Below are 24,823 nucleotides of genomic sequence, written 5' to 3'. Positions count from 1 at the left end.
GTGGTTTATATTGATAAAGAAATTAGTGTTATTTTAACGTCCAATGGTGTACAATTTGATTCTTTTGTTGGTTATAAAAAAATTTGACAACACCAATGGTGTTAATTTAACACCCGGTTTTTGAAGTGTATATATTGAGAGACTTTGTATATGAAGGTCTTTTATGTACTAGATTTCATAGACCCACTTTGTTTATTGATCAAGTCAAGTGGTGTAAAAGTCAATTCTCGTGAGTAATGGAAATTTTTTTTTAACGTACATTGGTTTAAAAACTTGAGGCAACAAACTCGCGCTCTTTGTCTGGTCCAAAATGTTCGAATACTTGCGAGACTTGAACAGTTTTGCGCGATTATGAAATTTGTGTTTGCTTTTGTAAATAAATTCAAAAATTTATGCATTTAAATAATTCTGCATGGAATTTCATGAAAATATAACCTTATCCTTAAAATTTTAATGAATTTCAAATGTTCGGTAAACAGTATTTTCCAAAGGCCAACACTTCGTGTATCACAACTTATTTTATATACAAAATAAGAAACCTGTGAAAATTTAGGCTCAATCGGTCATCGCAGTTGGGGGAAAATAACGGGAAAACCCACTCTGGTTTCCGCACGTTTCGCTGTGTCATGACATGTGTTTAAATAAAATCCGTAATTCTCGATATCGAGAATTGATAATTGTTTTAATGTTTTCTCAAAAAGTAAAGCATTTCATTGAATAATATTTCAAGAGAAGTCTTTCACCATTACCTTCTGTAAACCCTGTAAGTTATTTGTAAATATGTGAATTTTGTTTTTCTTTTTCCGGAACAGTTTGTTATAAAATGCATACGGTTAGAAAGATGTTTTAAAAGTAGAATACAATGATCCACACACATTTGCCTCGGAATTGCGTGGTTTTCCTTTAACTTTGCGAACTAACACGGTCGGCCATTTATGGGAGTCAACACTTTGACTACAAAAAATGGCCGACCGTGTTTGTCGACGAGGTAAAAGAACAACCACGCAATTTCGAGTGGTACTTGTGAGGATCATTATATTCAACTTTTAAAATATCTTTCTAGTAACATGCATTTTATAACAAACGGTTACAACACTTTTTAAAGACCAAATCGACCGGTCCAAGGCAACGATTTCCTTGAACTGCCTATGTATAGTTTTCTTTATTCAACGGCGGAATAAATAATCATAATAATAACAGAGTGAAAAATTAGTTCGTCTTACTTGTTGTGCATCACGTTGGTTCACATTCGCCCTTACACAGTCAAAATACTTTGAACTGTGCCCTGTTCACTTTCTTACTCAACACCATTCTAAACAACCCAATCAATTTACAACACATCATCTAAAAATATCCGAATCAAGCATTTAAACATCAGAGCCTTTGTTCAACTTAAGCTCATTTGTGAAATACCGAAAGAAAAACTCATTTTTGTCCACCAAGGAGAGATGGAGTCATTAATAGAAATATATTACATGTTAAATTTGCATGGGGATAAAGAATATTTCCCAATACACCGATGTGTGTTAAGCAATGTATACCCAGTGTTTTTCCCATTCTATAAACAACAGACACATTACTTGGGTGGGATTCAACCCCACAACTGCTGCCATTCATCTAGAACAGATGTATAAACCAAACACATAGATGAACAGTCGTCCCCTTCTCTTGTGCACTTGCTGGGAAAAATAAATAAATAATGTGTAAATATGTGAGATGCCAGCCCCGACCACGCCATACCACACCCTGCTAGGTCCTGATGGGCGCATCTCTCAATACTGCCCCCTCAATCACGTCATCGACAACCTGGCCGTAGAGGGCGTAATTGTTTGTGGCTGGGCGTACCCCGTGTACATCTGATCCTCGTTGCCGCTCCTTTAATGTTTGGCAGAGCAGCGAGAAAGAGACGAAATGTCAACTCAACAACGTCACCTTTCTTGAGGACGATTACACCGACTCCAAGGATACTCTGGGTTGTGTCTATTTTGAACTTTGAACTTTGAACATTTTATAAATATCGCCAACTTGTGTTTCTCTTCTCAATGACGTCTCATCACCGACAAAGACATACATGAACCGAGAGAAAGACTATCTTTGTATCTTTGACTATATTGTATCTTTGTCTGCGGCAGTAAAAACATAGGCTTTATGTATAAAAAAAAACAAAGAAACCAGCAGCCTGTTAGTAAATTTAGACTGATATTTCCAAGATACATGACAGAGGACGTCTTCAAGAAAGAAACCGTCAGTCGCCATCTTGTTCACACCCACTCCAAGGACACTGAGGGTTGTGTGTACGTTGAACTATGAGTAGTTGTCTTACCACTACTTTTCGTTCATGTCCCTCACCATCTTGAGACCTCCGCTGTATAGAGGGTGATACAGGGTGCGTTCGATTAGCATCCCCGGGGTCTGCTCCCGGTACGTTCGAATAGCTTTGACGTCATTCCAGGGGCTCACTAGGGTCAGCCCAAAGTGCCCTGCTTATAGAACGGGTCGCTAAGGGCTTGCCTGAGATGCATGACGTCACCACAAGAGGGCGAGTGATCGTTCGATTAGCTCTTGTCGGGGGCTCACCAGAGTGTGCAGAGCGGGGTATGACACAGGGAAGCTAATCAAACGCACCCACTGTGGTATTATAATGGTGGAGTCGTGTTTCCTGATTCAAGAGTCAACATGAAACGTGATTGTTAACCATGCATATGAGGTGCCAGACTACAGCCCTCTATAGTTTTGAACAGGAACAACCAGAATGTTTGCATCGTGTAATTACATGGAGATACCGTAATGTGGATCCAGGCAGCGCAGTTTGTGGAGAACACTGGAACTGTATCTCAAAAAGTATAGGTTCAACTCCCGTCTTATTTACTATCTTCACTCAGAAGGTTTTCTCTTTTTTAACTAAAATTCACAGAGTTTCTCTTTTAGTTTCCATTTATCAAATGTTATTTAAACACACTTTTTTGAAATGTTGGTAGAGCATTGGACTGAAGTTCTGGTGGCTGAGTCGTGGGTTCGAGTCCCGGTCGTGACACTTGTCTTCTAGAGAAAGACACTTTACTGTGATTGCTTCTCTTCGCCAAGTAAAGGGGTAAAATGGGTATCTGTAAGGGCAGAGATGATTCTTGTGAATGATTTTAGCTTAATGCGCTTTGGCAGCACGGGCTAGAGACCTTGATCACGCTGCCACCATATTGGCCATCTTCCCTGTTTCCATAGCAGTAATGAATACTAACATTCATTGCGCAAACTTGGCACAATGGAACTGAGAACACTGGAACTGTATCTCAAAAAGTATAGGTTCAACTCCCGTCTTATTTACTATCTTCACTCAGAAGGTTTTATCTTTTTTAACTAAAATTCACAGAGTTTCTCTTTTAGTTTCCATTTATCAAATGTTATTTAAACACACTTTTTTGAAATGTTGGTAGAGCATTGGACTGAAGTTCTGGTGGCTGAGTCGTGGGTTCGAGTCCCGGTCGTGACACTTGTCTTCTAGAGAAAGACACTTTACTGTGATTGCTTCTCTTCGCCAAGTAAAGGGGTAAAATGGGTATCTGTAAGGGCAGAGATGATTCTTGTGAATGATTTTAGCTTAATGCGCTTTGGCAGCACGGGCTAGAGACCTTGATCACGCTGCCACCATATTGGTCATCTTCCCTGTTTCCATAGCAGTAATGAATACTAACATTCATTGCGCAAACTTGGCACCAGACTATAATTTCGTTCAGCCCCAGTTTGGTTACAATGAGTTGGAGTGGAGTGAAATCAAGGTCTATACTCCACAGGAACCTATCACATACTGGACACTATTGGTAATTGTCAAAGACCAGTCTTCTTACTTGGTGTATCTCAACATATGCATAAAATAACAAACCACTGAAAATTTGAGCTCAATCGGTCGTCGAGTTTGCGAGATATTAATGAAAGAAAAAACACCCTTGTCACACGAAGTTGTGTGCTTTCTAATGCTTGATTTCGAGACCTCAAATTCTAAACCTGAGGTCTCGAAATCAAATTCGTGAAAAATTACTTTGTTCTCGAAAACTACGTCACTTCAGAGGGAGCTGTTTCTCTCAATGGGCCAGATAAATAAAAACTAGCATTTGCTTTTACTAGTCTTTTACTTAAATCCTTATAAATAAAAGTAAGCCTTAATATTGCTAGTAATTGGTCGAACTAGTAGGTAATATCAATGCTTGAGGGACTCTTCTTATTGAGATGTAAATAAAACCGACATTTTACTATTACCTGATAGTTTCACAAGATACTGGGCCGTGTAAAGGCCAGCATTAACAAAATGTCGACAAGTTTAAGATCAGGCATGAGAATTTGCTAAAATCTCTATAAATAACCTTTTACTAGAAAAACACCATTTACTTGAACGGATTAGTAAATGGTCAGAGAAAAGCCAAATAGCGGGGTATTCAGGAGTATAACAATAGAGGCATGGACTCGCTGATCAATAGCGATTAACTGAAATGCAGGCGGGGCAGTTTCCACTTAGTCAATTTTTTGATGGCGGCAGTGGCTATGATGAGGAAACAGCCAGCCTCTCCACGCCAGCGCTCCAAAGATTGGTTCTTTTAGAGCAATTAAAGTACACAACAAATTTATAAGTAACATTTATCGTTGGATCATTAGACCAAGGGAAAAATAACACTTTAATACTGACCCGATACCGAGCCATATATGCAACACTGTTGTTCAAGTAAAATCTCAAGCTCCTCATGCAGTAGCTTGTAAAAATACAAGTAATTGCTACAGTATGTTAGTAAAATGTCGTTTTTATTTATATGTCTATAAGTGAAAGGTAATCCAGCGAGCAAAATGTTCATGCCTGATCTTTTACTTTTCAGTCTTCTTGCTAATGCTGAACCTTTAACTTGATAAGTAATTGCTAGTTTTTATTTATCCGGCCCAATGTTTTATACCATCAACTTCTCCCCATTACTCGTAATCAATAAAGATTTTATGATGACAATTATTTTGAGTAACTACCAGTAGTGTCCACTGCCTTTAAGCCTCAGTTTGGTTATACAATGAGTTGGAGTGGAGTGAAATCAAGGTCTATACTCTACAGGAACCTATCAAATTAAAGTCCCTTTAACACTTTGGATCAATACATTAATTAGTTTAGAGGCTGCTCAGAAGCGATCGAACTCGATGAAGGTGACGACGGAGTATAAATTTACATGTAGTGGTGTATATAACTCATTGTTGCTTGCATGTTTGATATAACAAAGGTGAAAGACTCGGTGTGTCAGTTTATGTTTCATAAATCCAGAGTTACTGTGGCTTTCCGTGTGATAACATTGTTTCTTCAAAGCATGAATACCATTCTGTTTCATCTCTTGATATTGATGACAATGCAAAGCATTGTTATCGTTCTCTCCTCTTGTCCAACTGGCTGGGTAAAATGGCGTCAGTCTTGCTACTTCTTACTGCCTGAGATGATGAACTGGATGCAAGCCGAGGAGACATGCAAGCGACTAGGGAGCAACCTCATAGTGCCTGATTCAAAAGAAGAAAACGACTTCATCTTCACGTGGGCAGTGAAAGGAAATGAAGGACTGTGGATTGGCTGCACAGATGCTGCTCAAGAAGGAGTTTGGCTGTGTGGTGGTCAGCCTGCAAGGTTTATCAACTGGAGAGACGACAGCCCAAGAATCGATATGAAATTGAACTGTGCCCGAATGACAGTTCAATTAGCTGGAGTTTGGTCTGATAAAATAAGTTGCCAGAGTACAGACCATAAATCAGCTGCGTGTGAGATGCCAGACCCTATCGTGCCAATCTACCACACCCTGCTAGGTCCCGATGGGCGTGTCTCAGAATACTGCCCCCTCAATCACGTCATCGACAACCTGGCCGTAGAGGGTGTGATTGCTTGTGGACGGGCGTGTACATCAGATCCTCGTTGCCGCTCCTTTAATGTTTGGCAGAGCAGCGAGAAAGAGAAGAAATGTCAGCTCAATGACGTCAACTTTCTTGAAGATGATCACACCGACTCCATGGATGTTGAGGATTGTGTCTACTTTGAACTTTGAACATTTATAAATATCGCCAACTTGTGTTTTTCTTCACAATGACGTCCCATCACTGACAAAGACAGAAACGAACAAAGAGAAAGACTATTGCGCTATGAGCCTTTATTATTACTATTAGTATCTGAAGGCAACCTGATCACTTAAAGACAGTAGACACTATTGGTAATTACTCAAAATAATTATTAGCATAAAACCGTTCTTGGTGACAAGTAATGGGGAGAGGTTAGTGGTATAAAACATTGTGAGAAACAGCTCCTATTGACTTGAAGTGCCATAGTTTTGGAGAAAGAGGTAATTTTCTACGAATTTGATTTCGAGACCTCAAGTTTAGAACTTGAGGTCTCGAAATCAACCATCTAAACGCACACAACTTCGTGTGTGACAAGAGTGTTCTCTTGTTTCATTATTATCTCGCAACTTTGATGACCGATTGAGCTCAAATTTTCACAGGTTTGTTATTTTATGCATATGTTGAGATACACCGACTGTGAAGGCTAGTCTTTGACAACTACCAATAGATTTCTCTGCGTGGGAAGTACCCCTGCCTGAAAAAAACTATAGGCCCTAAAAGCGATCATCTTTAAAGATCATTTTGAGCTTCAGAATAATAGACACTAAGCTGCATAGTATAGGCAGTACCGTTTGTCCATAGAAGCAAGGCCAAATTTAAAACACGAACCTTTCAAAGCAGACTTCTTCGTAAAGACTATTATTTTTGAGCTGATTCCTCACACGAACACGCTGAAGTAAAATCATATCACTGAACGCAAGCAAAACTGAGTGAGTTCTGATCAGAATTTTTTAGTGTAACGACTTGCCTTGTAAAGCTACGTGTCATAACGCAACAAAATTTGTCAACAAAAGTTGATTTGATAATGTTTCTTCAAAGCATGAATACCGTTCTGTTTCATCTCTTGATGTTGATGACAATGCAAAGCATTGTTACCGTCCTCTCCTCTTGTCCAACTGGCTGGGTAAAATGGCGTCAGTCTTGCTACATCTCACTGACTGAGAATATGAACTGGATACAAGCCGAGGCGGCATGCAAGCGACCAGGGAGCAACCTCATAGTGCCTGATTCAAGAGAAGAAAGTAACTTCATCTTCGAGTGGGCAGTGAAAGAGGGCGTTGGTATGTGGATCGGCTGCACAGATGCTGCTCAAGAAGGAGTTTGGCTGTGTGGAGGTCAGCCTGCAAAGTTTACTAACTGGAGGTTTCCACTGAATCCACACAACGACGTCGGGTTGAACTGTGCCCGAATGACTGTATACAGCGGTGGGGTTTGGTCTGACAGCTTAAGTTGCCAGAGTACAGACCACAAGTTAGCTGCGTGTGAGATGCCGGTCCCTATCGTGCCAATCTACCACACCCTGCTAGGTCCCGATGGGCGTGTCTCTCAATACTGCCCCCTCAATCACGTCATCGACAACCTGGCCGTAGAGGTTGTGATTGCGTGTGGCTGGGCGTGTACATCAGATACTCGTTGCCGCTCCTTTAATGTTTGGCAGAGCAGCGAGAAAGAGAAGAAATGTCAACTCAATGACGTCACCTTTCTTGAGGACGATCGCACTGACTCCAAGGATATTGAGGGTTGTGTCTACTTTGAACTGTGAGCATTTCGTCATGCACCTTGGTCCGTATCCCATCCTTAATCATACCGACAAACAAACCTTGCAGTAAACACTCTGGGACAATCGAGTAGACTAGTCATCGTGATGTCTGAATTTGCATTTTGGAAGGATAATACCTCGTAGAAAAACATAGAGAGACTTTGTACGTTTTATATAGATTTTTTTCCTCGTTTTTCTTTGTTTATTGAAAGAGTCATGTAATAGACCGTGTGAGTCTTGGGCGTACTGCCGAAAGTTTGCTTTTATCACTTTGGTACACAGCGTACCTTAGTTTAAAGGACAGTGGACACTATTGGTAATTACTCAAAATATTTTTTAGCATAAACCCTTGGTATTGTAATGGGGAGAGGTTGGTAGTATACAACATTGTGAGAAACGGCTCCCTCTGAAGTAAAGTGGTTTTCCAGAAAGAAGTAATTTTCCACGAATTTTGATTTCGAGACCTCATGTTTAGAATTTGAGGTCTCGAAATCAAGCATTTGACAAGGGTGTTTTTTTCTTTCATTATTATCTCGCAACTTGGATGACGGATTGAGCTCAAATGATCACAGGTTTGTTATTTTATGCATATGTTGAGATACACCAACTGTGACGGCTAGTCTTTGACAATTACCAAGAGTGTCCAGTGTTTTTAACACTTAAAGGAAACATAATTGCGCACTTGAACGGGTTCCAATATTCGAACACGGGCGATATATGCTTAGTTATTGTATTTATGGTAGTAGTATGGCTTGCCTTTGTAAATATATTTAAACATTATGTATTATTGATCAATTCTGCACTCTCATTATAGGAAGGTTATCACGAACGTTCATGAATAGATTAGGGAAATTCCAAGCAAACATGGACATGACACCAACAAATCAAAGTTTTTGTCAAAACTTTCTTTCTACTTAGAAGTTATAGCTGACATATGAAACCAATTTATTTTTTAGTTGTTCAAAAGGAATGAACCACATTTTGCCAAATAAGAACTCAGCTTGGGCTCCGTGTAGGCGTGGCTAAATGGACTGGAAAACTGTAATGCTGAGCGTAGCGACTGACCATGGTCTTGGCATGTATACCTAAAAGCTGACGAGTGAAATTTTTCAATTTCCTTTTTGTGTAATGCGACTGGCCCGCTTTTTACATCTTAATAACATCCAGAGCAAACCCCACAACTTTTTTTAATATCATCACTTCAAAGCCTTGGGTGTCAAGTTCAAATCAGTCGATAAACTTAGTGGAAATAATATATCACACAGACCTACTATAGCACCAAGATCAAGAAATGACACAGAAAAGTGTAATGCGACTGATCATGGAATTGCCCATAATTATTATAGCTTAGACCTAACATTTTAACGAAATCAAACTTGAGTCTAAACCACTGCAGCTGTAGTTTGTAGCCTATTGCATGTATTGTAGTACTGTATACAGCTGACCCTGTAGTGAGCCCTATATATATAGGACTCTATCTCTATTCGTTTGAAACTATAAGAATTGAGACATATTTTATGGAGCTGCTATAGCACATAAAACATTATTCATAATAAAGGGTTCCATTTTCATAACGCGGTTGATCAGTAGGCCTAATCCGAATTGACGGCTACGGCTACGGCTACGGCTACGGCTACGGCTGGATCGCCGCGTCGTCATGCATTGAAGTATAGGGCGCCCTTAGCAACACCCATGGCAACGGTCGTAGCCGCAGCCGTAGCCACCAATTCGGACACGGCCTAAGTAAAATGTTGAGCTTATTAAGCAGAAAAACATAAGAATAGTGACAGCGCGCGCTCACAGTGGGTTTACGTCACTCACTCATCTACTTATAAGACCCGTTTGCAAGCTAGCATGTCTTCATTGTTTTGCTTACGGCAATCATTGTTTAAGAAATAGAAGCTCTGCTGAGTTGTTCCGTAAGCAGAAACTGTCTACTCACAGTCTTTGTAAAATTGACTGCATTCACCGAATGAGGGGGTTTGCAACGGCTAACATCGGATCACAATAATGCTTTAAGTTTTACATTAACATGACCTGCCTGTATGTTCTTTTCTTGTGTCAATGGCTGAATAAATAATCATATATAGTATTAGTTACAAAGATTGAAAAGCTACTTCGTCTGATTGGTTTCGCATCATGTAAATTTAGTTCACACGCGCCCTCACGTGGCCAAACTGCCGAATTTGGCCCCGTTCCCTTCCTTAGCATTATGCTCTGTGTTTGGCTGTATTTTTGGTGTCCCCAGTCGAATCACCTTTCTATTCTGTCTAACCGAAGGTCCAGAATCTTGCTTCAAACTTGAAATAACCTTTGAACTTTATCGTGAGGAACCATAAACCCACACGGTGTTCTCGCCCCGAGGGCACTATCAGAAGAAGTTGGTACAAAGTTTGCCAAATTTAGGGGAGGGGGGCCGAATCTCCGGGGGGACAGAATCTCCTGCCACGGGTCAGTCACGAGGTTTAATTAGCCGTTCGAAAACTCCTTACGATTAACGACGATGATTCGAAAGAGGGCGCTACCAGAAGAAGTTTGTACACAGTTTCTGTTTCCACAGGCAACTCTGTCCCCGTCATCCACAACGGTCCGGGGGGGGGGGGGGCAGAATATCCTAGGATATTCTATCCTGGCCGGCTAGGGTTTTTTATCGGATAGGGGAATTTGTCCCCTTTCATTTTAGACCGAATTAAATGTAGTTATATCATTTGTTTTCCTCTGTGCGACGTTTTGTTGTTCCTTTTCATTAAAAATGCTCAACTTTGGAGAAGTATGTGCAATTAAGGCTGCATGCAAAAGTGGGCAGTAGTATTATTTCGCGTGAGCCTACTCAGGAGTACCACAGGGTTCCGTGGTGGGCCCCCTGTAATTTCATTTGTATACTGCCCCACTAGAAGATAACTTTGCAAGGACTCCATGCTGCAATTTATGCCGACGACACCCAACTGTATATCGACTTTAACCCTGGGGAGAGAGAAGATGCAGTTTGTAGGCTACAAGAATACATAAATGGTGTATACTCTTGGTCTACTTCGAACAAGCTTTGCCTCAACGGCCGTAAAAAGAAGAACTTCTACAAGAACTCACAGCGACAATCATCTCACAGTACTACCGACCCTCCACCACTCAATGTTGGCCAACAAATAATACATCCTAATGAGTCTGCAAGGAGTCTGGGGATCATCGTTGATCACAAACTTCGCATGTCCGATCCTTTGTCGTCCGTCTTTTGCTGCACTCCGTGGTATGGGTCGAATCAGACAGCACCTCGATGACGATAGTACTGCAAGACTAGTTCTCGCCTTCGTTACGTCTTGGCTGGATTTTTGCAACTCTCTCCTATACGGCCTTCCTGAGTCTGAAACACATAAGCTTCAGCGTGTACAGAATATAGTGCAGCCAGGCCTGTTGCTTTTCAAAAAGCTTACATTTGATCAGTGGATATAGGAAGACAAGTGTAATATATTTCTTTTCGTGAGGAAGATTTATCTTGATAACCGGCACAATCTCTCGTTCCCTTATACTAAAAAAAAAACCGTTGAAGGCAAAAAAAAAAACCCATAAAACCCAAAGCAAAAGAAACAAATAAACACAACAACAACACCCCTTCCAAAATCAATATATAGTAAAACACGAAATAGATAAAATAAATTTTAGACAACAAATAAAAAAGTAAACAAATACATTTTATACAAAATAATAAAAAGTAAATAAACAAAAATAATAAAAAAGAAAGGAGAAAAAAAAGCCTTTGATAGATCACGAAAACAAAAACACTCTTTATTCTTAAACGATGATATCAATAATTGACTGGTCTTTTTTATTGTCTATAAATAGATTGAGTGATAACATTTCCCATCCACCAAAATAGGCATTTCTTGATACATATCACAGATTATGGTGGTGGTCCGAACAAAACTCGAGCGCCCGCAATGTCATCCGGTTGGAGCCAGGCATTGTTAGCGTAGCGTTGGTCGTAAGTTGGTGCCATGATTGCGTTGGGATCTCTAGAGTGGTATAAGCCAATACTGTGACCAAGCTCATGAAGGGTAACGAGTTGTAGGTCGTAGTTACCTGTAAACGAAACATTATAAGCAAACAAAATACATAAACAAGCGACATATGCACAAAATAACAAACCTGTGAAAATTTGAGCTCAATTGGTCGTCGAAGTTACGAGATAATAATTAAAGAAAAAAACACCCTTGTCACACAAAGTTCCGTGCTTTCATATTATGCATGATTTATTTAAGACCTCAAATTCTAAATTTGAGGTCTCAAAATCAAATTCGTGGAAAATTACTTCTTTCTCGAAAACTACTTCACTTCAGAGGGAGCAGTTTCTCACAATATTTTATACAATCAACCTCTCCCCATTACTCGTTACCAAGTAAGGTTTTATGATAATAATTTTTAGTAATGTGTGTGGTGCATTCTTATGAGACAGTTTTCTGATATTCGTACATGCGCGTAGTAATGCATCCTCGTATCCATGGGACTACTGGCGCAGTGAGATCGATCACCCCTTGGAATGAGGTTGTGGACTATAACCGCCGAAACGTATCCGAAAACAACCGGTTATAAACGGCTCCAGCTGGTCAATACCAACCGTTTAAACACCCCCACGTGGCGCGCTCTCCAACAATATGAATATCGAAACTGTTTCGGGTATTTATGAATATAAAATAATTAGACATCAATAACAGACCCTTAATTGATAATTATGTATTAATCATAATTTACCAGTGCAAAATCAGAGTTCTCCTGGTCATTCTCAACAAGAACGATATCTGCTAAGACCAATGGACAGCAAACCGCTCCGATGAACAACCACACGAGTCCAGTCATATCTAAAACTCAATATTGAAAAATAAATACTAAATGAAAAATACAATTTCCGTCTACTAATGTTCTCTGATTAAAAAAAAAAGTACAATTTCTGATTGAAGGCACGTGACACTATTGGTAATTACTCAAAATAAAGCAACGGAGAGCTGTTGAAAGTATATAACACATTGTGAGAAACAGCTCCCTCTGATGAGGTAACGTAGTGTTTGAGAAAGAAGGTGTTTATCACTAAAATAGTTTGCATTCATTTTCGGGAATTCAGCCGAGGTCTCTAATTGAACGCATCTGAAAGCACACAACTTGTGCGACAAGGGTGGTTTTTCGTATAGTATTCTCTCGCAACTTCGGACGACCAATTTGAGTAAAAATGTTCACAGGTTTGTTGTTTTATGCATATGTTGAGATACACCAAGTGAGAAGACTGGTCTTTGACAATTACCAAAGGTGTCCAGTGCCTTAAAATGACATTCTTTGTGGATACATACTTGGTGTGTGACATGCACGACAACCTCGTTCACTTTAGATGCTTTCGGTCGTAGAGTCAGCTTGTGCTACTGTGTCTTGCAGCAAGAGTGTCTGGTCAGATAAATCATGCGACCTTAAATACCCTAAACGACTCTTGCCGGCCGCAAAGCACTCTAAAACAAACTCTAAAACTCACAAAACTCACAAAGCACTCGAACAAATCCAATTAAAACCAACACATAAAATTAATTAACTAAACTAAACCGGGTGAAGGACACATTATCTCAGACACTATATTTAGACGTTAAACTGCCCACCTTTCTGCTGGTGGATTCATCGTCAGATCGTAAGAAAACCCACCAATTAATCGAATTAAAACAGTTCAGAGCCAGATAGGATGATACTTCGGCAAGTGTATTAACAGAAACCTTATGTTTCTGTCCGATAGAAAAACTGGAGGTTATTCACTTAATTATCAACCTCAACCCAGCAGGTCGACCCCGGTGCGTTCGGTAAGCTTTGCCGCCATTTGCAGGGCTCATTCGGGTCAGCCCCAAGTGACTTACTTTTGGAGTGGGTCACTTGGGAATGACCTAGGTGCAAGACGTCACGACGAAAAACTTTCGAATAACCACCATATTTGTAATTCAGCGGGACACTACACATAAGCGGTGTTATTAAATAGTGTTTATATTGTTCAAAGATGGGTACTTTTGTAACACTGTGTGCTTGTTATAAACAGCTGCAGTTTGACATTGCAAATCAAACTTTTACGATATTTTCGTAAAATCAAGAACTGTTTCAGACGAAATGCACGAAATGCACATCAATGGGATTTAATGGGATCCCATTGAAAATTTGAATGGGATTCAATGGGATTGGGGTGGAATTGGGACATATTCATCGGTATCCAATGGGATTGACAGGGGATCTCATTGAACCCCATTGAAACAATGGGATCCCATTGAATCCCATTCAAAATATCAATGGGACTCAATGAACATTTTTTCCTGGGTTTCCTTTCAAATTTGTGGTCTTCAAATCCAATGAAGATTTGAAAAAAACCAATGCTGTTGAAAACTACGTAACTCAGGAAGTAGAATAGTACACGTCTCCGAATAAGGTGTTTTACTGCTCAAGCCCATCTTCCTCCTTGTTTGTGGTCAGCCTAGCGAAATGTCTCCACTGAACGGTTCCGTCGGCGGTGGACGCTCATGCACGACGACCGGTGTGGCGGTTTCAGTTTTCTGCCGTGTTCAGTTTTCCGGGACTCAGTAAAGCCCTTACTCTATGGTAAAGCATATAACAATCGACTTCTTTCGCTTGCTGTGCGCATGCGTCGCATGACGTAATGTTACCGTATTTGGTCATTCGGAAAACTGAACACAGCGGAAAGTTGAAACTGCCACACCTGGACACATTCTCCGTTGGCGGAGACAAAATCTCCGCTGAGCGCGGCCGCGGCGGACAGAATAACCTAACAAGAGACAGTTTATTTCTAGGAGACACTGTCTCGGGGGACGCTGTACCCTAGACAAGTCAGGTAAAATGGTCCGGGGAATCTCCATCCACACCCCGCGTCAGAGTAGGCATATTTAATTGCCATTGTCGGTAGTCAGGGAAATTTTGTTTCCGAAATATCACTTAAGGGGAAGGAGTTCCTTTCAAAATCAGGATTAGTTTTTTTAGGATGGCAACTATAGGGTGCGTTCGTTTATAGCTTCCCTGGGTCGACCCCGCGGTGTGTGGCGAGTTTTTTTTTCCAGGACGAACGTGGGTAATTATCTGCACACGTTTGTCCCGGAAAAAGAACACGCCACACACTGGGGTCGACCCGGGGAAGCTAATCGAACTCACAAATGTTGTGTTCCCCGTAGGCCTATATTATTTTGAGGGGCGGGGAAGGGGGCCGCAATGTCCCAGGGAATTCTGTCTGCCGGGAGATTCGGTCCCCATAATATGGGAAATTAATATAGATTGGAGGAGGATGATTCAAAAGGGCGCTATCAGAAGAAGTTTGTACACAAGTTTGCCATAGTAATAGGGGACCGACACCCCCGGAGGAACATAATCTCCTGCCAGCCCCCCCCCCCCACCGCAAAAACAGTCTACTTCTAGATGAGCGCCCTCAACGTTTGAGAAGTGCCAATAATAACAAACGGAAAACTGAAAAATGGCGCAACGATCGGAAGGAATGGGGGTCTCAAATGCTGACACAAAAGTAAGTATAAATAGAGATAAGAATTGCTTTTGGCTGTTTAGAACACAAATACTTAACAATTTGGAAACATTGTACATGCTCAGTGCAATCAAAATCGGAATACTCGTATGATTTGACGAAGGAAGGTCCAAATAATTGGCCCTTTTTCTGCTTTTTTTTTTGGGGGGGGGGGGTTTGTATTCATTCACCACAGTATTGTCAAATCAAAATGAATGAAATAAATAAACTTTAGTGCCCCCATTCGATTATTAATAATGATTAATAAAGACCTGGATAACTTTCCGTATGGCGCCACCACCTTTTCACTCATTTTTACAAAAAGGGATATCTCATTGAGGTAAATTAGACACTATATTATTTCATATCGAATGAAAAAGTGGTGGCGCCATACGGAAACTTTTCCAAAGACCTTATTATCACGAATCCCTCCTGGTTGATTTTTTTCGGTATTTTCTCTATTGTCAAAAAAAGGCATTGTGATAAGGAACAAGGGACTTTGTACGCCCCCCTTTTCCTTCCAACAGCACAATATTATTAATACTAGTGACAATTGCAATGCCTTTATTTACATACTTTTTTTATAACAATTGAATTGTGAAAATCAGCCAGGCCAGGCGGGATTCGCGAAGCCTAACTACTAAATAAGGTCTTATTATGACATGGAAATGGGATGGAATTTTCTGGTCGAGGCCCAATTAATTAAAGCTGTGTAGAGAAAGCAGAATATACTGCTCGTTTATGGAGTGCCTTAAAATTTAAAGGCTATTTCGTGCCAAAGTAGACAAAACAAAATACGTGGGGCACCAATCACAACTATATCATGCAAAGTTTTAACTTTATGTAATTTTGGCTGTTAATCTGTTTCCGCCCATCACATATTTTGGGTTACTTTCTTTGTGTTTTTCCAGACGTTCTTTGGATGTCGTCGAAGAATTTGCCTGATGCGTGTATTATGTCCGTTGTAACATATGCCTAGGCATGACTATAGGCATGATCGGCAACAGAGGACTATAATACATTTTGGGTAATCTGTGTAGTTGAAAAAAAAACACTCTTGGAGATACAGGAACTTTTCATTGACACAACAAAGTGATGATTTTTTTTAATATTGTTTTTTCCCAGGATGAAGAGATAGCAGCACTGGAGCAGTCTTTACATGAATGGCGCTACATCTTGCTTCATTTTGATCGCTGGTTGAGATGGGAGGATCAGGTTCAACCTATCATAATGGTTGCCATCGTCACAGTCCTTTTTATGTAGGTTGTCATGATTTTCCTAAAAATGTTTAAAGGCAGTGGACACTATTGGTAATTACTCAAAACAATTATTAGCATAAAACCTTTCTTGGTAACGAGTAATGGGGAGAGGTTGATAGTATAAAACATTGTGAGAAACGGCTCCCTCTGAAGTGCCATAGTTTTTGAGAAAGAAGTAATTTTCCACGAGTTTGATTTCAAGACCTCATATTTAGAACTTGAGGTCTCAAAATCAACCATCTAAACGCACACAACTTCGTGCGACAATGGTGTTTTTTTCTTTCATTATTATCTCGCAAGTTCGATGACCGATTGAGCTCAGATTTTCACAGGTTTGTTATTTTATGCATATGTTTAGATACACCAACTGTGAAGGCTAGTCTTTGACAATTACCAAGAGTGTCCACTGCCTTTAACCTTTGAAACATAAGTTTCAGTATTAATGTCTTCAAAACCATGAATTTTGTACCAAATGACCCAGTGTGTCTGACACCTGAAAACAGAGTAGTTTGTCTTCTACAGGGTCATAACAAGTATGTACATTAGTACTTTTTCTGCATGCGCGATTGATAATTTTTGTGGAAGTCGTGCAATATAAATGTCTAATTATTATTAGTAGTACTTTATCTGCAGGGTCTTACCAGGAATGTACATTAGCATTGGTAGTACTTTAATATCAAGACTTGTAATGCGCACGTATCCACCCTGCTGGGTGTTCAAGGCGCAGTGAAAACCAAAAACTAACAGAACAAACAAAACAAACAAAATTAGTCCTTCAAAACTTGTGACATAAGGTAAGTTTTGAGAAGAGACTTGAATTGTGTGGTACAAAGACAAGATCTAAGATTAAGAGGTAGAGAGTTCCATATGCGTTGCGCAGCTGAAGAAAAAGACCTGTCACCCTATGAGTGTTGAGACTTGGGTTCAATGAGGAGAAGCATGGAACTTGATCGAAGATTTCTTGATGGAGTGTAAACTTGAAGAAGTTCAGAAATAAAGTGGGGAGCCTTGCCATTAAGTGCTTTGTGGACAATGAGCATCAGCTTGAAGATGATTCGTTGAGAGATAGGATGCCAGTGTAGTTGTTTCAGAATGGGGGTGATAGAACAGGATTTCCTAAACAGTGTCACAATGCGGGCAGCGGTATTTTGGAGGCGTTGAAGACGGGAAATCTGGTTGTTCGGAAGACTGTAGAGAAGAGCATTGCCGTTGTCAAGGCGAGACGTAACAAATGCATGAATGACCTTTTCAGTGGCACTTTTGTCCAAGTACTTGCGAATCTTACCAATATTCCTGACGTGGTATGATGACAGACGGACGATGTTGTAGATGTGTGGTTGAAGTGTCATCGATGAATCAAAAATAAGCCCTAAGTTCCGAGCTTGCAGCGAGGGAGCTAGCCGAGCATCACCGATGGAAATGTATGGCACTGAAACCATTGTTAACTGTTGACGTGACACAAATAGAAGGAACCTGTCTTATCATCATTTAACTTCAGTAAGTTCTGTTGTGTCCAACGTCATATCTCTTGGATGCATTTCTCAAGTCTTGTAATAGATGCATTGGCGTTTTCTTGAGAAGATTTAAGCGTGATGTATAGCCGAGTGTCGTCTGCGTACACATGGTAATTCAGATTAAATTTCAGGATGATGTCACGAATCGGTAAAGTGTACAGTGTAAATCACTGCGGGCCCGTACCGACCTCTGTGGCACAGAGTAGTTCAAAACAACAGAGTCTGATATCGCGATGCCAATACATACATGCTGAGTTCTATTGTAGAGATACGATTTGCACCATGCTAGGGCTGTGTCCTCTATGCCAAGGTGATTCTGGAGCTGAGAAAGAAGGACGTTGTGATCAACAGAGTCAAAAGCAGCACTCAAGTCGAGCAGGACCAGTGCTGTAAGGTTACCATTGTCCATTGCAGAAAGAATATTGTCTGCAATACAAGGTCTTACCAAGAATGTACTTTTGCATTGGTTGTACTTTGTCAACAATGGTCTTACAAGGAATATACTTTTACATTGGTAGTACTTTGTCTGCAAGGTCATACCATGAATGTACTTTTAGGTTGGGACTTTTTCTGTGATCATTGCCCCAATTCAACCCAACCTGTAACATTAGTATATATATAAATGCTGATTACTTGATGTCTTTGCATTCTTTGTTTCTGTCTAGGATGTTTTGGTGGATGGAGCCATCGATATTGACATCAATCTCTCTTCTTGGGTTGTTTGTGTGCCTTGCTGATTACCTCGGACCAACAGTCTTCCATTCCTACCTCATCCCTACTCATGAATGGTAAGGTGATTCACAAAAACAGCTACAATGGTTGGAGGGGGGGGGACCTGAGTTAAAGGCACTGGACACTGGTAATAACTGTTAGCATAAAAACTTACTTGTTAAAGGCAGTGGACACTATTGGTAATTACTCAAAGTAATAATTATTAGCATAAAACCTTTCTTGGTATCGAGTAATGGGGAGTGGTTGATAGTATAAAACATTGTGAGAAACGGCTCCTTCTGAAGTAATGTAGTTTTCGAGAAAGAGGTAATTTTCCACAAATTTGATTTTAAGACCTCAGATTTAGAATTTGAGGTCTCGAAATCAAGCATCTGAAAGCAAACGGCTTTGTGTGACAAGGTTTTTTTTCTTTCATTATTATCTCGCAACTTCGACGACCAGTTGAGTTCAAATTTTCACAGGTTTGTTATTTTGTGCATATGTTGAGATACACCAAGTGAGAAGACTGGTATTTCATGAAAAAGAAAATGTAGTAACTCTCATGATCAAATCTAACTCCAAATATGACTTTTATTTGAGAGAGATGCTTAAGCAGACAATTTTCTGCTAAGCAAACTTAAGCAGACACCCAGTCACAGACACAGATGGTACGTTCGGAAAGGTATTTTGGCTTGTTACCTCACTCTGGTATGAAACCAAATTTTTTTGTGCTTGGCTTTGCTACTTTTTGTATTAAGCAGCTTCATGAAAATAAGCCTGGGAGAATTTAGACGGGGCTCAATTTGATAGAGTTGGAAAAACCACGGGTAATAGCATTTATAAATGCAAACAAAGGGATGCATTGTGACACATTGTTTTGGGGAAGTATACATGTGCATGCTCGGAACTCTACAAATGACTGAAAGTTACCTATTGCTCAGTTTCATAGAGCTGCTTAAACGCAGAATACGTTTGCTTAACAATTTTTTACTAAGCCGCAGTGAGCAGAATACCAGTCACAAATTGCACATGTTACACGTTAGTTTGGCTGGAACCTCATTCTGGTAAGCATATAATTTTGTTGTGCTTAGCTACTTTTTGTGTTTAAGCAGCTCTATGAAATTGGGCCATGGTTTGTCTGGCACTGCTAACCAGGTCATTGTTTGGATGAGAGTGTCATGGCCGAGTGGTTAAGAGTATCGAATTCAAGCTCTGGTGGTTAAATCACTAGAGGGTGGGTTCGGATGCCGGTCGTGACACTTGTGTCCCTTGAGCAAGATACTTAACTATAATTGCTTCTCTTCACCCAGGGGTATATATGGGTACCTACGAGGGTTGAAGTTGATATTGTTTATGAAAAAGCCTTTGGAGTGCCATGGCAGCTCTGGCTGTATGATCCCCAGCGAGCTGAGAAAGATGTTATTGGCCCAATCACCAAGGCACTAATGTAAAGCACATCGAGATGGTTATTGTGAAATGTGCTATATTAGAATTTATTATTATTATTATTATTATTATGGAGCAACTGACTATTGCAGCATTTCACTCTGTTTTCCTTGCAGGACAGCAGAACACCAGCGTCAGTATCAACAAGTGTGCATCAGTTTGATTAGAGCAAAGGACACTGTAATGCGTAGGTGCGAGTGGCTGAAAAATATGAAGGAAGTCAAACCAAAACAGGTTTGTGTTATTGTCAAATTCTCCAATGTTAGATTTTCGCCTTCATGAAAGCCCCGTCAAACCCCCCCCCCCCATAAACAACCCGACACACAGCAGCTTTGAACTTGTATCCTTGTGGTTGGAGTTCTGAACCCAAGCCATGATGCCCCTGATAGTCCTGGAATTTTTGCTTTAAAAGGGCAGGGCCATTTTCATTTTGTAAAGGGCACTTCAATTGGAAAATTTAAGAAACTTTTGAAGGGGCTAATTTGCTTATTCTTGGTCTTGCATATATATGTTTGAGTGTGTGTCCGGTAATATCAGTAATTCTCGCTCGGCTTGGCCTGCACAGTCTCATCATAGAGAGACCAGCTTTTGCTGGACTTTCTTTGCCTCAGTGCTGCAGGCCTGGTACTGGTTTCCCTCTTAGTTTCTGATTTCTTTCCCATTGTTGTTTTTAAATGGTTTAAGTATTATTAGTATACTATCATTATTATTATTACAGGCTTGTAAACTTTGTTTTTGAAAGGGCAAGGGCACCAAGGCACTTTCTCCTTGGTAAAAGGCACCCTTTGAGGAAATTGTAAAATTCTACCGTAGAGCATTTCAAGGGCACCAAGGCAATGACGAGGGGGCACGAAGGCAATCGCCTTCGTTGCCTCCGTGAAGTATCAGGCCTGTTATTATAATTCACTGGATATGTACATGTATTGTTTTGTTTTGTTTACACTGTCTCTGCTGCATTGAACATCTGTTAAGATTGATTTTGCTCATTACAAATGCCTCTTATTATTATTTATTATTATTATTATTCTTTTTTGAAATTCCATTTGGGTTGTTTCCTTGTAGTATTTCATCTTGGTGGTTGTGATTCTTGCAGTCATCGCATTCGTTGGGAACCTCATCCCTAATCTCTTAATCACCTACTTTCTAGGTAAGTATTATTACCAGTTTTTTCATCCAAGGTAAACCAAAAGGCACTGAATATCTTACTGGTGACAGTAAAATCATCTTAAAGGAACATTACAGAATTGGTTAATTGGTGACAAAACGTTGCTGGCAGTGTAACCACTTTATGTAATCCACGATGTACATAAACTGACAAACCTGTAGAAGTTTGAGATCAATCAGTCATCTGGGTCATGAGAAAATAGTGACAAACCAATAACACATTTTGCATGACATCGATGCAACAAAGAAAATGAATATAACGTTCACTGAGCGATAAACTCCAAATGCGAAATTAGATTATTTATTTCTTATCAGATATGACATTTCAGATAGAAATATTTCAAAGGATGTTTTCTACTATCATGTCGGCAAATACAGTTTGTACAGCTTCTGACTCGGACCCCCGAACACAGAATATAGAAAAAGACAAATATTAGATTGACTGCGAACAATGGGGCTAGATAGCTCAGTTCGTAGAGTGCTGTCATGTTAGTCCGGAGGTCGCAGGCTCAAGTCGTGCTCTGGTCAGTTTTTCTTAGGTCAAACCCAACTTTTAATTTATTATTCTGTATGCCTGTGTCCCTCACAACGTTGTGTCTTGGCAGTAATTACTTGATATGCTCAAAAATATGTGAGTTTCACTGAATGAATTATCAAATTTGATGACATTGTTACCTTCTTTTTGTATAGTGTGTTTATCAAAAACTAATGGATGGGAGTTTATTTTTTACTTTTATAAAGCTGGTAGTTATAGCACCATACCAAATTTTGTTTGTTACTTTGCCCATTTGTGCATCCATGCAACATCGAGAGAAAAATGTGGTTCTTAGAGAAAAATCTAAAAGAGTTTGTGCCTCATAGCTCAGTTGGTGGAGCATTTGCCCGAAGTGTCAGGGGTCTTGGGTTCAAATCCCAAATGGGGGGCCATTTTATTTTTTTTTCTCATCCCATGTTTGGTTTTATAAAGATTGCAAATTGACAAACTTGAATTGACACAGTTTTTTTTTCTTTTCTTTTAAATTCTAGCTGTTTTTCTAGTTCTTCTCCCTGGTTTAGAGCATCGAGGCCTCATTACCCAAGTGTACGCTACAACTCTCTTAACCCTGGTCAACTCTCTGCGACAGACCAAGAAGAAGGATTGAGCGTTTACCATTTAAAACCGCAACCATATTTGTTTCCGAATTTAAATTGTCTTTGTTGACTGCTTACATAGAGCCTGGATGAAAACTTTCAGACTTTTATCTGACTTTGGGACTTTTTAAGTCAGCTTCGTAAAGAAAATCAGCCGTTTTTCACCGTAAAGAATTCCTACTCTTGGATGTTTGGAAAAGCTCTTTGACGTCTATAACTACAACTGCCATCAAGTGGTAAGACCACAGCACTTGCAATCACAAGGTTGTAGGTTCGAATCCTACTAGCTTATGGCTGATTTCTCAAATACTTGAATAAGTATTGCCGTCTAGTTAATGAATCTCAACTTCTCGATTTGTGCAATGCATAATCATAGACGTTAAACCAATGTTTGTATGAGAGATTGACTGTTGCCATGTTGGTGTTTATATCCCCTTGTGGGAGTTTGCCGAGTTCCCTTGATGCGAAGATCTTCTAAACAAACAAACAACCAAACAAACAAACAAGCAAACAAACAAACAAACACACTAAACAAGAAGCAAAGGTATCATGAATTTCTAAAAAGGGTCTCTTTCAAGGAGGTTACCGGACAACACAGCACACAGTACTTTTGATTGGTCTTCTTTAAACAGAAGCACTCATTTGTAATAAAATTGCTGTTGGAGGCCGTGAATTTTTCTTCCTTGAGAGGGCAAGGCTGTTCGCATTTTGCAAAGGGCACTTCAACTGCAGATCTTAAAGACTTTAACAGGAAACTTTTCTAGAAAACAAACACTCAAAGTGTGCTTTGTAATTATTTTGCTGTATATTTTTTTCTTTCTTTCGGGTGTAGACTTTGTGTGGATATTTAGTTTAATTTGTATATTTTGCTTGAGTATAATATTGTGCCTTTACTTTATTTAGTTTGCTTTAGGTACGTAGGCGGGCTCTGAATGTAACTTCAATCATAAAATACCTGCTGTATCAATGCACTAAGCTTTGGATAAGGAATATTGTTGGGTGTACAGTGGAGGATTTCACAAAGAGTTAAGACTGGTCTAATCATGAGTTACTCGTCCTAACTTAGGACTAGCCTTAAGCTTTTAATATCTCCTAGGACTAGTCCTAAATTAGGTTCGACCGCAGGAATTGAGTTCCCCGTTTTGTAAAGGGAAATCTTGTGTTTAAGAGGTTAAAGAATTTGTAAATTATTTATTTGTGTGTAATTACAAGGTATTCCTTCAGACAGTTTTGTACATTTCTATTTGATTAACTCTTTCAGTCCTAAAGGTCGTATACATATCACAAAAGGGCATAAATACTATCGACTTTGGGATGTAACAAGGCAACACAAATCAGCAAGATACGCTTGTGTTTGGTTGTAGGAATTTTTTAAATTTTTTTATACAGACTTTTGAAAAGCTAAGAAAACTGAGCATTATTTTTAGGTTCAAAATGCAAACAAAAAAACAAGCAATGGAGAGCTGTTGATAGTATAAAACATTGTGAGAGACGGCTCCATCTGAAGTAACACAGTTTTTGAGCAAGAGGTAATGTCTCACGAAAATATTTATTTGAATCTAAAAAAGATTTCATGCCTGAAGCCTATTTTGGGGGCGATGCTGGAAAATCCTCGGGCCCATTTTTGGACCGTTAGTTTGGATATTTATTAGTTTATTTATTTATTTATATATATTTATTTATTATTATTTGTGTCATTCCTTTAGGGGGACTACTGCTGGAAAACCCCCAGGCCCAGCAAAGCCACATTGCATGAACCTAACTGGTTTGGTATCCTCGCTTGTTTTTGTATGCAGCTCTATGAAATAGGGCCTCTGTATCTAATGCTATGTAAACCCACCTGAATTAATTCACAACACCAATTTATGATTATGAGCCCCTGAAGTGCTTGAATAAAGTGTTTGTTTCTCTGTTTTGGCCTCTGATGTTGAACTGTAATTATTAGGATTATGTATTATCGTGGAGGTAGAAATAGATGGTATACTATAATTAACATGTTTGTAGTGTTATGTATGTGTATATATAGCATTGATTTTGACAGATTAAATTGATTGAATTGAATTTTCAGTTTGTATTCCTTTACTCATGTCGTCCTACAACTTCTTTTTCATGCATATTGGCTACATGACAATTTTTTTCTTGTCTGAAAATTTGCAGTTGGCGGCCATCTTAAATGGTGTTGAGAGGTAAAATCTCACACTAGAAATACTTGGTAATTAAAATGTATAGCTTCATACACAAATTTTAAAGATTGCCAAGTTTCAGAGACTGCTTAGTGAGTTAGTATAATAATTATATAGTTGTAAAAGTGCATTTCACAATAACGTCTCGATGCGCTTTATGGTTTGGGAAAAAAAATGACTTTCAAGTCGGAAAACATTGATATCATTGCTGAACTCGCACTGCC

At 39.6% G+C, this 24,823-nt stretch overlaps 3 protein-coding genes across 3 annotated transcripts; all 3 read left to right on the top strand.

Annotated features, from left to right (window-relative positions):
- The first annotated feature begins 1,716 nt into the window (after positions 1 to 1,716).
- LOC139944149 (uncharacterized) lies at positions 1,717 to 6,050 on the top strand. Its single transcript, XM_071941118.1, has 2 exons — positions 1,717 to 1,827; positions 5,247 to 6,050. The coding sequence occupies exons 1-2, from the start codon at positions 1,717 to 1,719 to the stop codon at positions 6,048 to 6,050; spliced, it is 915 nt and encodes a 304-aa protein (XP_071797219.1).
- A 743-nt stretch (positions 6,051 to 6,793) lies between these two features.
- LOC139944560 (C-type lectin domain family 4 member M-like) lies at positions 6,794 to 7,707 on the top strand. Its single transcript, XM_071941608.1, has one exon. The coding sequence runs from the start codon at positions 6,926 to 6,928 to the stop codon at positions 7,661 to 7,663; it is 738 nt and encodes a 245-aa protein (XP_071797709.1). The 5' UTR covers positions 6,794 to 6,925; the 3' UTR covers positions 7,664 to 7,707.
- Positions 7,708 to 15,127: 7,420 nt separating this feature from the next.
- On the top strand, positions 15,128 to 24,479 carry LOC139944546 (ADP-ribosylation factor-like protein 6-interacting protein 1). The gene is made up of 6 exons (XM_071941594.1): positions 15,128 to 15,194; positions 16,317 to 16,450; positions 18,630 to 18,752; positions 20,238 to 20,355; positions 21,184 to 21,268; positions 22,312 to 24,479. The coding sequence occupies exons 1-6, from the start codon at positions 15,147 to 15,149 to the stop codon at positions 22,425 to 22,427; spliced, it is 624 nt and encodes a 207-aa protein (XP_071797695.1). The 5' UTR covers positions 15,128 to 15,146; the 3' UTR covers positions 22,428 to 24,479.
- Positions 24,480 to 24,823: the final 344 nt, after the last annotated feature.

The sequence above is a fragment of the Asterias amurensis genome, chromosome 11 (assembly GCF_032118995.1).
Source record: "Asterias amurensis chromosome 11, ASM3211899v1".
NCBI lineage: Eukaryota > Metazoa > Echinodermata > Asteroidea > Forcipulatida > Asteriidae > Asterias > Asterias amurensis.
This window is presented reverse-complemented; position numbering and strand designations above follow the sequence as displayed.

What these genes read in the sequence shown, in the direction of transcription:
- LOC139944149 (XM_071941118.1), top strand. Translation starts at nt 1,717, where the DNA reads ATGCCAGCCCCGACCACGCCATACCACACCCTGCTAGGTCCTGATGGG. An exon ending in TGGCCGTAGAGGGCGTAATT is followed by an intron (nt 1,828 to 5,246) that starts GTTTGTGGCTGG and finishes GATATAACAAAG; the next exon opens with GTGAAAGACTCGGTGTGTCA.
- LOC139944560 (XM_071941608.1), top strand. Translation starts at nt 6,926, where the DNA reads ATGTTTCTTCAAAGCATGAATACCGTTCTGTTTCATCTCTTGATGTTG.
- LOC139944546 (XM_071941594.1), top strand. Translation starts at nt 15,147, where the DNA reads ATGGCGCAACGATCGGAAGGAATGGGGGTCTCAAATGCTGACACAAAA. An exon ending in ATCGTCACAGTCCTTTTTAT is followed by an intron (nt 16,451 to 18,629) that starts GTAGGTTGTCAT and finishes GTTTCTGTCTAG; the next exon opens with GATGTTTTGGTGGATGGAGC. An exon ending in CTCATCCCTACTCATGAATG is followed by an intron (nt 18,753 to 20,237) that starts GTAAGGTGATTC and finishes TTTTCCTTGCAG; the next exon opens with GACAGCAGAACACCAGCGTC.